Raw genomic sequence first — 15,874 nt, 5'->3', positions numbered from 1 at the left:
ATTACCATATAAACATACTGAGATTAAAAATATGATTAATTTTGAAAGGGCGAAAATTTGTTTACTTCAAATTCAAATATTGATTATATTTATATTTTAAATATATGTTAAGTATGTTTGCCAAATAAAGTTTTTTTTTATGTTCCTAAATTTACTAGCACACATGACGATATGAGCTAACATAATAAATAAGAAATGCATTATTAGGCTGCTTATGTCATGGCTGTCAAAGGGAACACGGAACTTAGTTGGTAGCTCCGTAATTAAAATGACCCCCTCTCCTTTTTACGGCGGAGAGGGGGACGCATAACTTTTCAAATATCGCGTCGGGAGCGGTTACGTAAAATAAATTCGGTTAGCGAAGTTCAGAACCACACTTATAGCGCGTTATCTTTTTACGTGTGTCGGGTCTGTATGGGATTGTATGTCGAGCGCTATTGTGCTTTATATTATCTGTTGATGTGAGCTTTGCGTGAGGCAGCACCATTAATGTATAACGAAGGAATACCTAAAATCTGAACCCAGAATTTATTATATTTATAGAGTTATTAAAGTTATTAGAAGCAATGTGTAGTAAATACACACCACAGATGAGGAAAGGTTAAATAAACTAAAAATTTTGGGGTTTACTGCAGTATTGCGTTTGCGAGGTGGTGCTGTATAAATCTATACATATAAATAAAAATGTTAATATTTGTTTGTTCAAAATCTTAAATCTCCGAAAGTACTTCACTGATTGCTTTAAAATTTTGACACATTGTTGCATTCGAATACGTGTGTGTTTATATATACCTAGCTGTCACCTGTCACATGTAAAAAAATGCTTTTTTTGAATAACAGCGCCATCTGTTGGAGGTAAAAGTAAAACACGCTATTGTTTCTCTATCTGCACAGACAGACTGAGTCACAGCAACGCGTGGCGGGGTGCAACTAGTCTTTAAATAAAGAAAATATTGTTACATTTAAAATATTATATTTAATAGAACATGGTTCTTGTATGAGAATAACAAAAAATATAAAGGTTTATAAACTTTGACTAAATAATAATATTTAAAATTTTAACTGCTAATAGATCATTATTAAAAATGGGGATTCTTAAAAGTTATATCTAACAGTAAGTAACCATTATCCAGATAACCTGATGATTTACTTCGAGGGTTCCATAAAGAAATCTGTTGTGCTTTTTCCTTTCACGGTTTTAACAATAATTTCACATTGTAATATTTATAGCACAAACATAGGATACAGTATCTTCACATGGTTGATTCATATTAAACAGACGCAGAATTAACATAAAAAAATATATATACATAGAAAGAGAATACTGAGAAATACAAACAGAATAATGTTATGGATTAGTGTGATGAATTATAATACATATTGCGATTTACTACTGTCATACATACGTGGAAGTATATAAACAAATAGGAATGTGTCATTTTTTGCTTATTGTAAATTTATAAAATTTTGTGCTTTTAAACGAAACCGAGTACAAACCATGGATATATATAAATACGAATCTAGGAACTAGAGCTTAAACAAATAATCTTCAAACATACACATTACACTACGCGCTTGTAAAAAACCTATTTTGTCATTTTGTGAATAGAACATTATTTCCAACAATAAATCAAATTATGTAATATGCATATTGTAAATCAAGTGATACCAGTTGTAAGGAGATTGGATACGATAAATGGCAAGGCAAGGCTATAAGTAGGTTTGGAATGCGAAATTTAGGTGGCTTCCCCCATCCTTATACAGTAGAACCTCGTTAATTCGAAATCCACGGGACATCAAAAATCAAATTTCGAATTAACGAATTCCCACGTAATTCGAAATTTTATGAAAAAAAAAAAAAAAAAAATACGCTGAAAATCGATTTTCTCGGCCGCCTCTTCAAATCCGGGTGGTATTTTAGTTGTAAATTCGTATTAATACCAATTATTTCTATACTTTTGCGGCCGATTACCGTAGCGGCGAGCCCTTTAAATTCAGTTATTCGCAATAAATTCGTAAAAATGCTATATATTTACGCGTAAATCGAGATTTCGCTGCCGATTTCGGTCGCGGCCTACCCTTTAAATTGAGATATTCGTAAAAATACGATATATTTCCGCGTAAATCGAGATTTCGAGGTAATTTTCCGTCGCGGCCGGCCCTTTATTTCAAATATCTGAATTTAAATTCGTAAAAATACGATAGATTTCCGCGTAAAACGAGAATTCGCGGCCGTATTCCATCACGGCCGGCTCTTTAAATTCAGATATTCGAAATAAATTCGCAAAAATACGATATAGTTCCGTGTAAATCGAGAATGCGCAGCCGACTTTTCAAATTCAGATATTTGATGTAAATTCGTAAAAATATGATATATTTCCGCGTTAATCGAATTTTTCGGCGTTTTACCGCCACGGCTGACTTTTAGATTCAGATTTACGAAATATTATGATTTATTTTCGCAAAAATCAAATTTTTTCGAATTACACGAACAAATTTTCGTGCGCGGACAAAAATAAATTTCGAATTACGAATTAACGAATTTCGAATTAAAAAAATTTTTGTATGAAAAAATTTTTCTGCGGAAATTTTTTTGGCGAAAAAGTGGAATTACGCGTTTTTCGAATTATCGGGGTTCGAATTAACGGGGTTCTACTGTATGTAACAATACAATCTATACAATTGTTATTTTATTCGAACAGTTGCACTAAGATACGGTAACTTGTTAATTATGATATTCATTTTAGCACCTATTCTTTATCCGATTCAAAATATGTGTTACTTTTGCCTGATTCATAAAAGATTGATGATCATTGATTAAATTATCATAATTAGTTAGGCATTTATAGATAAATAGATTCTCAAGATAACTCAAGTTTACAAAATAAATGGAAGGCATGTTATCTTTTGTACTTTCAATATTGTATAAATTAACTTTCACATTGAAATATGTCACAGTAATTTTAAAGGAAAAACGTCCAGGATTGCTTTTCTCGTAAGAAATATGTAGTGCATAAAAAGATTACTAGAGCGACAGAATCTGTAATTAAGTTCGTATTACTAACTTTCCACTATTGCGGATAGCATTCTTGCCGGTGAATAATAAATATTTATATTATTTTTATCTGTCAATTCCAATAACTACATAGAATTTAATTACTATTAAGGAGGAGTTACTTTTATCTTTAATTTTGGAGTTACTTTCGGACAGACTATCGTAATACTCATTACACATATATACATACATAAAAAGGTAAAAAAAAGATACATAAAAAATGAATTTGGCACAATAGGAATAAAAATAGATTAATGAAGCACCAAAGTTAAAACAATTATTTACAAGTTGATCAAATTGATCCACCATTCTCTATTGCTGTAAATTTTATCACATTTAGAAAATGTCAATATGTAAATCAAGTTAAAAATATAACTTGATTAGTAAAATGGTTTTCCACGTAGTAATAATTATTTACATATGAAAAACTTAATCTGTACAAAGTTAAAATATGTTTTTTATAATTACGGGTAACATCAAATAAATTTAGGAAATCTGTTTCCATTTGGAGAGATTTAAAAACTAATAACTTGTTAGAAGTGTTACCACAGTCAAGTGTTAAAACATGTACCTACATAGTCATGTTAAAATAGCTTTATACATATACATAATATAATACACTAAACATGTTCCTAATTCCTTATAAAAGTTAATAGAACAAAACAGTACGTAATAAAATGGTTGTATAAAATTAATTGTGTTAACAGTTATTGTATAATTTTAATTATTTGATCAGTTAATTGACATTTTACATTTGTATTGCAGAATACAAAGTGATTTAATAAGGAAGAAATGAAAATGCAGGTCTGCTAGCAAAGTTGCCTTCAGCAAACAAAGCATTGGTTTAACTAACAATTGTTTGGCTGACACTTAACCTAATTACATGGAGTTCTCACGAAACTTTTGTTCTACTTGTGCATGTTCAGCATGTCATTGTTTTGTAGCAACTATTTTCCATTTCCAGGGTGTCAGGGGGTAAAGTGCGCTAACTGTGGGAGGTGATTCTACACGATGGCAGAAGTAAAAAACATAAATACCTTTTTTCATAATTCCAATGTTTATTTTTATAGAAGAATATTTATTTTCCCATACAAACAATACAACTTTTTTTTACCTAAAAATTACCTTAAAACATTGAAATTTGGAAAAAAGGTTATTTATCTTTTTTACTTTAACATACTATCATGTAGGAGCGCCCCCATAGTTAGCACACTTTACCCCTGGACATCCTATATTTAAACTTTCATCCGGGTATACCTACATAGACAGTGTTGCCAACTCAATTTTTAAAGTAAAGCTATATGTCACCAGGAGCTAAAAGTTATTGGCCGGTTCCTCATAGGTGCATCATTTTACGTGTCTGAAAAAAGAGCAACGTAGGAAAAAAAGGAGCTAAGAAGATGAACCACCTTTTTTGGCGCTGATGACCTCGATTCAGAGTTAGATCTAGCTCTAAAAGAGCTGAGTTGGCAACATTGAATGTAGATATCTTTTAGCATAAGAATTGTTATCTCTCCGTGGTATCTGAACAAAACTGTACTCAAATGACAGAGAAAATGTAAAATCAGAAAGTCCAAATAAACAGAATGACTGCAACTTTGTTCATTACCTACCAGTAGGTACTTGTGTTTTGGCTTCAATCGTATTTTGATTTCCTTACTTTTTTACTAAATTCCATGGACCTTGTATATTGAGTTCAACAATTGTTATTGCGCGTCGTCCTAATGTTACAAAAATAAAATGTTTCTTTAACAGATAAATGTAAAAATACAATAATGTATATTAAAATGTGTAGGGAGTTTTTTAGATTTCAGGAAGGTATTTACAAATCATCATCGCCGATTCCTTCAAACGCATCGTTTTCTACGCAATCTCGGCCAGACTTGAAGGAGACGCTGGCGAACTTCTCTGATAGCCGTCTGATGGAGATGGATTCTTTGGGGGTTGTCACTGAACTGGAATCTCCATTCTGGAAAAGAAACATGCACATTAAGACTACAAAAAATAAAATAATCAACTGACATATAACTTCAACCTTTTTGAAAATAAGTTTATAGAAACAGTACGTACATAAATGAGAAAAAAACCATATGTATTACACATGAAAAAATGCTCTGCGTGTCGGTTAGCATTACAATAATAATTTGGTTGCAGGTTGAGTGTTAGAGAGAAGGGTAATAAAAAATATTTAAATGAATCATCAGTTCAGGGAAGAATATAATAAAGATATTATATACAGGGTGTCTGAGGGTAAAAAGCACAAACTACATGATGGTAGAAGTAAAAAAGATAAATAACCCTTTTTGAAATTCCATTATTTTTTTTCCTATGCAAAAATATTTTTCCATAGAAGAATAATATTTTTTTCCACACAAACAATTCAACTTGTTAACCTTAAAACTACCTTAACCGGTCAGCAACGTAAGCAGATATACACGATAAAATAACGATAGCAGTCAAGTACAATAAGCGTGTTTACACGTCAACGCGTGTGTTTCCACAAAAATCGTCATAACTCCGTTATTCTTCTAGTGACATCCCTAAAACAAAAAGTAGAATATTCGTATTGAATGAAGCTTCACATCTCTATTCAAAGTTATCCATAGAAACCCGTAAAAAGACCTACTCAGTGGAAGCAAATTTTACCCGCCAAATCGTAAAACGACGCCAAGAAAGCCGTTTGACGTGCCGACCCGCCTCGCAAGTTTAATTATTTTTAAAAAAATATATTTTGTATGAAATGGTCAAAAAGTGAAGTGACAGAATTGTTTATTGTACATTTGTACGATGAAATAAGTGTTTTTTTTTTACATTATCCGTGATTTTAGTATCGTTTTTACATAAAACATTACAGGTGAGTCATTTTTACAATTTTTTCATGTTTCCATTCTAAATTTAAATATTTACAAATGTTAATATTTATTTATGATACAACAATTTGAAAGCCTATTTTGTAACCTTTCTAAAACAGTTTTTACTATTCGGCTCCGTTCAGTAATGTTTCATTTATAGAGCTTTGATTGTGAGGCGGTAATAACACAACGTTTTCGTGAAATTGACATTTCGGTAAAGACATCTTAGCTTCAAGTTCGCGAAAAGTCGGAGGGGTTAAAATGATGAAATTCGAAAATAGTAATTTGTCTTTTTTACTTTTACTATCATGTAGAACCACCTCCCGAAATTTGTGCACTTTTATTATATGTAGGGAAACGGGAAGATTTAGAACACTTACTCCAGAGCTAATAGTATCAGTGGAGGATGAAGGGGTGATGATCTGACTGGAGCCGTCCCTCCTGAGGTAGGTGAGACTATTTCTCTTGAAGGTTCCCCGGTAGATGGTGCTCCTCTGACCGCTTCCCAGAAGACCACCATAGTTTTTCTGCCGCATTAGCTCGTCCACAATAGACTAAAAATAATGGATATTATGTATAAATATTATTTATTATAGACATTATGCATAAATATTATTTTTAACCTTATCTATGCGGCAGGAAGTTTGATTCATGTATGTGACCATTGCAATGATCGCGCCTTGATGTTTATTTTATAGATACCATCCACCTTACATTACGAAAATTGTTAAATTTGCATTGCTTTGGCAATAAATAGTGGACGGATGAATTATATATCCCTACAGTAAGGCGATGGGTCAAGAGAACGGCGGTACTCAAACCCACCCCCAAATCTTTGTCCCTTACGAAATCATTTACAACGTTAGTTTCATCAGACTTCCAAGAAACTGGGTGTCTTGACCAGCTGCTAAGTAACCCGGTACAACTCAACGCCCAACCATTGAATAGAGAATAAACAGAGGAAGTGCCCTAATAATACAAAGAGAGAAAACAAATAAATTACTTATTAGCATCTCATAGTTGCACTCTTCTCTTGCCATCGCACATCCCTTGTTAGACAGAGAGTAGAATAGTTTCATCGCCTACATTCTTTTTTTAAAACTACAATGTCAAATTGCAATCGTCCGTCCAGTATTACGTGTGATACCATTGTTGATAGTCCATTTCTTTTGAATTGTCAGTCGGCTAGTTATAAAATATTAGCTTAAAAACAATATAAAGTTTATTAAATAAACATTCAAGATACCGCATAAGTTGTTCAGCCAACGTGTTTCGAATTTTTAAAATAAGGCAAGAATATTAATCAAGTGAAAGTTTAGGAAACGATTCTTGTCAAACAATATTTAAGTATGTTGTTAGTTAATATTTTATTCACCGAGGACCCTATTCTTTATGACAAATTTTTTTATTTCATCAATTTAATGGGCAGCTGTCAAACCAATATTTGCATTGCACAATAAAAACACAGAGGCTCAGTGAAAATGCAGCGCGGCCCGGGGCTAATATATTTTTGTTAACAGATTTATTTTTAATTATATCAATGATAATATTTACTATAACACCTTGATATTTATATTAATTAATTAGGTACCATTCAATGATTTATCATAAACCAGCTATTAATATATATAGCAGGGTACTCACCTAACCGTGTAACATGTAACGTATCTGATACTGTATCAAGTGAGTACGTAGGCGCGAGCCTACTGCGAGCCGCTCGCAGTAGGCTCGCAGCGACCCGCCGTGCTCGAGCTCGTAGCTGGATACGCGGTTACCGTGGACGAGCCGTACCACTTGCAGATTGATACAGTATCAGTTACGTTACATGCTACACTCTTGGTGAGTACCCTGCTTAAGACCGTTGTGAAAAAGGTTAAGTTCGACAACGGAATAAATTTGTTTGAATACTTACTTGAAGACACACACTCATGAACATGGCCCTCTCGCTGAGTATTGTTACCCATTGTAGTTTATCCTTGTTCATGAGATATTCAAAAGAGAGTTCCAGTTGTGAAGGCTCTGGGTTTAGATGCTCTGAACCATTCTGTTGGTGGCCATTTTCTGAGAGTGGCGAGTCTTCATTCTACAGCAAAAAAATAAGAAAATAATTTAACAGAATTGATTATTATTATTTTGAAAATTCAAATGTCACCGAGAAATGTTATTAGAATTTAATTGACTCTTCCAATTTGTAATAAACCCACTAAATACATTATGTAATATGTAAATAGGTAAAAAACTTTTGTCACAATATTTGGGTATGTTGTTGTGAAACAATATTCCATAACCATTGAATAGGCACTTACTAGGGAATTAATTAATTATACAGGCAACACAGAGACGGGCGGAAGGAGGAAAGGGGGGCGGTTTCCGGGGGCACTCTTGTTACGGATTTCGCCAAGACACCGAATTCGGTAACAATGGTCACGGTTTTTATTTTTATTATGTAGTGTACAGTTTAATTATTCGGAAGAATATTTTCCCTGATGGGTACAGATGCGATTAAATCATTTGTGTTCTGAACCTTTTGGCGTTCGAGATTACGTGGAAAAAAACGTAATGGTGTCGTAAGCCGCGTGTCGGAATACTTTAAATCTGATGGTTATCTCTGCCATCTCTGTGTTGATCCTGATGCAATACTAATCTTCGCCTTCCTCGACCCCGTGGGAACAAAAGATTCTGGGCCGAATCACTTGTGATCCGGATGGCCGAAACTTGGGCTGATGACGGGTAGGAATTCATCAATTGTTACCCTGAACTGGTGACTCATCGGACAGACAAAGCCTGATTGATAAATCAGGTTTTGGCGCACTATTTTTTAGGAAAGTCTGTCCGATGAGACATCATCATATTAACCCTCCTAACAATGTACCTACCTACATATTTACAAGGAGCGACCAGATAAACCTATTTTACCGGTTTAATGAGTTTTTAATAATATAAAATGATTTTTTATTGTCTCAGTGCTGTTAAATCGGGCTTTTATTACTTTATTCATTAAACTGTATACATATTTATGCTAACCGCCACCGAGGCGGATAAAAGTGGATGAGATTTTTGATTTTAAAATTATTGTTTTTTCAAATTCCAGAATAAATAAAATTACATTTCTCACTTGTGAATACTAGAATGGTTACTTAAATCACATTACCAATAATAACTTATAAGGGTCTTACTAATAAAAGTGTTTTAAATTTTACACAACTGATAAAAAACCATTAATGTATGTTAATGGTTGTTTGACAGTTGTGTAAAATTTAAAGGACATTTATTAATAAGGCCCTTAACCTCTTGATCGCCGATGCTAAATTTTCATTGTTTGCCAGCTGATTCTATTTTCATAACAATTTAATTGCTTTTTGGAAAATGAAGTCTTTGTAAATTGGACTGTGTTACCAGCTAAATGTGTTCATACATTTATGAAAATAGTATATAATCTACCATAAGTAGTTTCCCCAGAATAGCTAGTTATATTCAGAGAAATGATTTTTGAATAGTATCCTTAACCCATTTCCTCCGTGCCGCCACAATTTAGGGCCGCTATCTTAGAATGCCTTCGCTCTGGGCCGCCATTATTTATGCCTCTCGACCAAATTAGATGTAAATAGTAGTATGCATTGGCCGTCTTAACCCTTAAATGCATACTGTTGTAAAACTGCAACATACCGTTCAAACCACCTTTAACTCTTTGGTGTATACTTAATGCATGCCGTTTTAGAATAATCAAGTTCACGGTAATATTTTTTATCGAGTGGCATCACCTTTTTTTTCTTTCGCGAATGTCAAATGTCACTTTTTCTTTAACAAAGTGAAGATTCTCGAAAATTGGTTGGAGGTTAGAATTACAGTTTTGTTTTGCTGTTATTATTTTGATTTTCTTAGGTAAGTAGATACAATAATACAATACTTATATGTAATAACTCGTATTTTTCCAGTACACTTATTAGTTTTGAGAATTTTTTTTAGGTTTTTTATTTTTTTTTCATACGTAAATTATTTATATTAATTTTTATTAAATACATGGTGTTGTAAACCTGCAACAATTTTTTTTAAATCAAATATCATTAAAAAATTACAAAAAAAATTAAATTCTTTATATTTCCTTGCATATGCATGTAAATATCTACAAAATATATTTTTTTCCAGAAAAATAAATAAATCATGCATTTAAGGGTTAAGATATAAATTTTTCATTTGCAAAAAAAATATATATATATTAAAAAAAGAATGAAAAAAAAAGTTCTGCCATTTTTACTACATAAATAAATTCAGGACAAAAATTTATTTCAGTTTTATACAAAGTTATTACATTTTATTATTATTATTATTATGTAATGAGCAGGCAGCATTCTGCTGATGCGCTCATATCTGATTTCACAACAAGTTTGACAGTAATTGGGTTGTTTTAAGTTTGAACTAAGTCTTTTCTCTCCAAATGTGAATCCAATAGAGCTTTGAATTGATATATATTTGTTGCATCGATGACATGTTGTGGGAGTTTGTTCCAAGCATCCACTACTCTATTTGCAAGGAAGTGTTTTCTAGGAAAAATGTTTTTTATTATTTTTTATTTATTCTAATATTTCCGCCGGTGAGCTGCAGCTTGCAAGTCGAGTGAAGTATTTTTAGCACAGAAAGGGCAAAGAAGAGTATCTATCTATATAAATAAAAATGTAAATGTTTGTTTGTTCAAAATCTTAAATCTCTGAAAGTTCTCCACCGATTGCTTTGAAATTTTGACACAACTTTGCATTCGAATACGCGAGTGTTTTATATGTTTTTTTAAATAGGGCCATCTGTTGGACGTAAAAGCAACACGCGCAATTGTTTTTCTATCCGTACAGACAGACTGAGAAACACAGCAACGCGTGGCGGGGTACAGCTAGTATGAAATAAGATTATTTTAGCCTTTTCAATAAAACTCAACTTTTATATGTTGTAGTTGTATCACATTAGTTGACCATCGGTTATTACAATACTACTGTGGAAAATACTGTTACATCTTTTTAAATATTTTTTTATGTAATTCTTTGATAATTGATATTTTGTGTTCCTTATTATGAGAGAGAATGAGCCTATGAACCTGGAATCCATTGTGAGAGAGAGCTTGCTCTTTCGCCCTTTTCATTTACGTTTTGCGCGTGTTTGTTCCCTATATTTGCTCTTTTTTTCGACTTGCCACACTTTCTCTCTCTACTGGCAACACTGTAGTGACTCGCATTTCAGGTTACGTTATGTTTTTGTTCATATGACGCTGTTTTTTTGCGCCGAAAGTTTGTTTCGTGTTTGCGCTGTGCAAGAAACCAACTTTAAGTGAAAAAATTATAGTTTATTCCCTAACCTTTTTTTAATCTTTTATTTCATTATTTTAATATTACATTTAATTACGCCGACGCGAGGATTCGGTTTCTGATTCCTCGGCTAGTCAAAAGGGTTACGCATACCTGGACCCGCGAGTTAAACGCCTGATGCAACAGGTATCTGCTCTGATGGACGCCCTAATGGGCAGTCACGTAGAAGTCGAGGTAGTCCCAGAGAGAGAAGACTCCGCGGGACACAGCGGGGTTAACAGTATCGGGGTTCCTAGAACTACCCACCAGCAACCGTTCTGGAGTTCGGGAACCCAAGAACCGTTGTAAAAGAGTCACAGACTCCGAAAGCGGATGCGAGAAGAGTGGGAGTTATTTTGGCTCATCAGCACTTTAAATTCAGAGGAATGGTCGCGGGTTCGCTACGCCGAAACCCAGAAGGGGTAGGTAGGTAAAATTATTTTATTATATTTCATTAAAAAAAAACAATTGATATGACACAACCTCCACCTATTTTTATGCACAAAAAGGTTTATTTCGGTATTCTCCGCAGTGATAACGAATTTCAGTAAAAAATAATAGTTTATTGAGAATATGTTCAGACCAGACCTCTCGTGGTTTGAATTTTGCGGTTACAGAAACCACACTGTGATTAAAACGAATTTAATCCATTAAATAATGATAATTTAATTGTTTTGCCTTTAATAATGAGTGGCTCTGGAATTCTTCATTTTGCCACAGCTTTTTCATGCACTATTTTTTACTAACCCTAGTGTAAAAAATTGCAACAATACGTAGGTCCCATGGGTGTATAAAAGAGTGAAAAATAAATAAATAACTTTTACCCCTCTGAGAGTTGTGATCCTCCAACAGCGCATGCGCGTCACCTTGAAGCAAGCCTCCCTCCTATCAGCCGTGAGCAGTTTGAGCCCCGAGGAGCCCAGGATGACTTGCGCCACCCCCCCGGTTCCTCCCGGTCCCCCCCACTCAGCTCGGCAGGGACCCCCCATCACGCAGCCATAGTGGCGCTGCCCCCGGGCCAACTCCAAGTACTGAAACCAGATATATTTACTTAAACGTTGTATTAAGTTGATTAATATTACTAACGAACAGAAGTAAAAGATAAATTATAGGAAATAAGCAAGTGCAAAACGTAAATGGGGAAAGCGAAGGAGAGGCTCTCTCTTCTAAAAATGTTTTCCAGGCATTGATGGAAACAAAACAGAAATGTATTTTTATTAATTTTTTAATAACTTAATGAGTAAAATGTCAAATTGTAATATTTAATCATTGAAGACAATATTAACAACTCTCATAACGTAAAATGAAAACAAAAAAAATCCTAGATGTGGCCGAATCTTTTCTGTTTCACATTTTTCAGTTGATAGTCGTTAATATTGTCTTCAAAGATTAAATAGAAATTTATTAGCTATTTAATTTGGTAATTGGATAAAACAGAACATGGTAAAATAATAGTTTAAATAAAATTAGTTTTCGTTTGTTTCATCCTTCACTTTTCTCATAAGTTCTGTTTTGTAATGGAATTGTATTATTTATTGTGCATACCAGAAAAGGGCTAAGAAAAATGAACTTTCTATCAAATTTTGACAGAAAGAATATTGAAAAAGGCATTGAAATATGTTAAGAGAAAAGCCTGAATGTATATTTGAGAGTTGTCTAGTCTGGGTGTGGTGATGTTGTTATTGAGATTGATAAATCTTAATTCCTGGGGTATTCGGAGAATTTGTCATCAAGTTACATTAAATATCTATCAGATTCATGATTTATTTAGAAATATTCCCGGTTGACATTAATTTACTGATAGATTCGCTGTTTTTAAACAGATCTCAAAATGAAATACTGTTTTTGAAACAGATGAAAGACTCTTTCAGACGTTAATACTGCAAATGGACATATTCTACAGGGTTTTAAGGGACGTACTTGACTTAAATTAACCAGTGATTTCTTTAAAATTCTGACAATATTTTTGAGGTATTTTCAACTTAAACATTAAAAAATCAGTAGGTATTGGACAGTTAGGGTAGGGGTGAGGGGTTGAGCAATTATTCGGTTGAATGACCAGTGACAACATGAGAAATATTTTTTGTTGTTCGTTTTAGAAAACAAAAACAAAATTACAAAATGTCACCAGAGATCAAAATTTCATTAACATTTTTTAGATTTCTGCGCGAATTTCTTTATTTTGTTTTAAATCGCTATATCTTCGAAAATAATAAAAATTTCTACGTAGTAACTCGGCATACCCAAGCTATAAAGTACTAAATGAAAATCGAATATTATTTAATATGCAACTCAATTAACCTTGATATATGTTTATTACGGTCTGCATATCGGTATTTGCCCATACCTGCTTTCTTTAAATACGCCCGACATCTCTCGCTCGCTTGCACATAGGAGTTGAGTGGTGGGGAACAGAGATAGAGATTCTAATCGGGTTGTTTCACGGTCATAAAAACCCTCATTCCAGGAATTGAATTATTACAATAACAAAATGTGTTTTCTAAATAATATACTATCCTTTTGTTGAAATACCAATGTAAACGAAAGGTACGAAGATAAATATAACATTTCGTCTTTTCTGCCATTGAAATGAGGCCAACGCAAAAGGTAGAACTACCCTTCCCGGCGTAAAGCATCAATCGACCAAACAGGTAGAACTACCTTTCCCGGCCTAAGTGTGTTAAGAGAGAGTTAGGGAATCAGAATATGTATGAGCAAACCTCTCGTTTCTGACTGTTTTCCTCATATCTCCTGAGGCGGTCCTGTATGGTGGGCGGGGCGCTGATCCAGCCTGCGTGTACCTCGGCCACTGTTTGGTGGTAGAGCAGCTCCAGGGCCACCCGGTCCGGCAATAGCTCCATATCGTAGGACGGATCCCAATACCTGAAATATTTTACTGTATTAGACCAAACATCAGTTAAACAATTCTACAGTCAATTATTATAATCTTTGATTCCCTTTGGTCTGGCGAGATCCGCCTTGTATCCATATGGATATAACTAGCTATTCTAGGGAAACTACAGAGGAAGATTATAAATATATTAACATATTATTTGATAAGATGGTAGAATTTATAAAAACATAATTTTGCAAAAAAACAAGTAAGTTATGACGAAAATAGAATCAGATGGCGCACGGTGAAAATTTTGCAGCGGCACACCAGGAGTTAAGGCAAAGCTTAATGCTAAATCACTATTTTGATTAATCGAACGGTGTACATTATGAATACCAAAAAATATGCTTTAAATAAATTGAAGGTTTTTCTATCATTTCGCTTGAGTAGAATACAAATAAATTACTTAATAAAATATATAAATTTAAACTACTACAAAAAATATTTTTTCAATAGAAATGTATGAACGCGTAAAGGAAACAACTTTAAAAATACAGTAATATAGCTAAGATTATCTGTGACAGTTTCACTTGATTAACTTTTTAACTTTCTAATAAAATTATTTACAAAATAAATAAAAACCAGTTTTGTCCTTGAAATCGAACGTTTCTAGAGTCCGTTTGTCAAGCGATATTAATGCCTATTACTTACAATATAAGGTATACCAAGAATTTTTGTTGTTTGTTTTTGGGGTGTTATGCCGTGTTGCGCTAACTCCTTCTTCGGATCTACCGGATCTGCCCTGATGATGGACACTGCAACGCTGTCCGAAACGTCGGCTAAAGAAGGAGTTAGCGCAACACGGCATAACACCCCAAAAACAAACAACAAAAATGCTTTTGGCCGTGAAAATCTAAAAAATATACCAAGAATATACACATTTTTGGCTTGTAGCTTCCTCTTAAGGGCCTTCCATGCTAGTAAAAGTATTGCCAAATTCTTGGCTGATTCAGCAGATTAAAGCTACATATAAATAGCCAAAAATGCAACAAATTTTTAATTTATTATTAATATTTCGAAGTTCATTATAAGGTATTCAGCGAAAACCAATTAGAACTTAGAACCTAGAAATCGACAGAAAAATGTAGCTTAAATATTCAATTGAATTCTAGATTCCAATAATTTCATGTGGATTTGGTTGCTAGTGCGTAGTGTTGAGCTCCTTTGCTTGACTGAGAGTTTGATTATAATAAAACCAATCAATAATTTGTTTTTACGTAAACAGTTTGAGAACGGAATGGGTGGCTTATTTTTGGACTTTCTAAGCATTTGCCGAGTAACGAAGTGAAACAAAGAAACGCTTCTCAAGTGGCTTGATAGTTATTTATTACATGGTCACATTTGATATTCCACAACCTTCTTTCCACGGGTTAATTATATATGAATGGATGATAAGCGGCTGAATCACATGTGATCATTAAACTCACTACAAATACACCATTGTATTAAAATCGCATGGTGGGATAGTAACATATGGGAAAGTCTCATGAAAGGAACTGTTTTATTGGTTGAATGGTCGGAATAAGATAATGAAATTAGTATCATTAATGCAAAAATCAGTCATTTTAAATACATGTAGGATTACGAACGATTTTTAAAATATTTATATTGGGGGATCAGTACGATTTATAGGTCCAATTAGAAGTTCTACCGAGCCGAACCCTCCGATATGAAAATATCTAGAGTCGGTGGATTATTTTCATATTTGAACTCTGGTGATTTGACGTGTTGTTTTTGTATTATT

General features: G+C 33.5%; 1 protein-coding gene across 2 annotated transcripts in view; it reads right to left on the bottom strand.

Moving 5' to 3' along the window:
• Positions 1–953: 953 nt before the first annotated feature.
• Positions 954–15,874, bottom strand: part of Snx17 (sorting nexin 17) — a 35,726-nt gene continuing 20,805 nt past the window's right edge. For both annotated transcript variants that reach the window (XM_089650316.1, XM_089650323.1), the window contains exons 4-8: positions 13,958–14,120; positions 12,062–12,268; positions 7,820–7,990; positions 6,288–6,461; positions 954–5,024 (exon numbers count right to left, since the gene is read on the bottom strand). In XM_089650316.1, the coding sequence (XP_089506442.1) occupies positions 4,878–5,024; positions 6,288–6,461; positions 7,820–7,990; positions 12,062–12,268; positions 13,958–14,120 (862 nt within the window). In that variant the 3' untranslated portion in view covers positions 954–4,877. The remainder of the gene's footprint in view (positions 5,025–6,287; positions 6,462–7,819; positions 7,991–12,061; positions 12,269–13,957; positions 14,121–15,874) is intronic.

The sequence above is a fragment of the Hesperophylax consimilis genome, chromosome 3 (genome assembly GCF_061612785.1).
Source record: "Hesperophylax consimilis isolate HC1 chromosome 3, BYU_Hcon_1.0, whole genome shotgun sequence".
Classification (NCBI taxonomy): domain Eukaryota; kingdom Metazoa; phylum Arthropoda; class Insecta; order Trichoptera; family Limnephilidae; genus Hesperophylax; species Hesperophylax consimilis.
The sequence above is the reverse complement of the archived record's forward strand: the minus strand, read 5'-3'. Positions and strand labels throughout refer to the sequence as shown.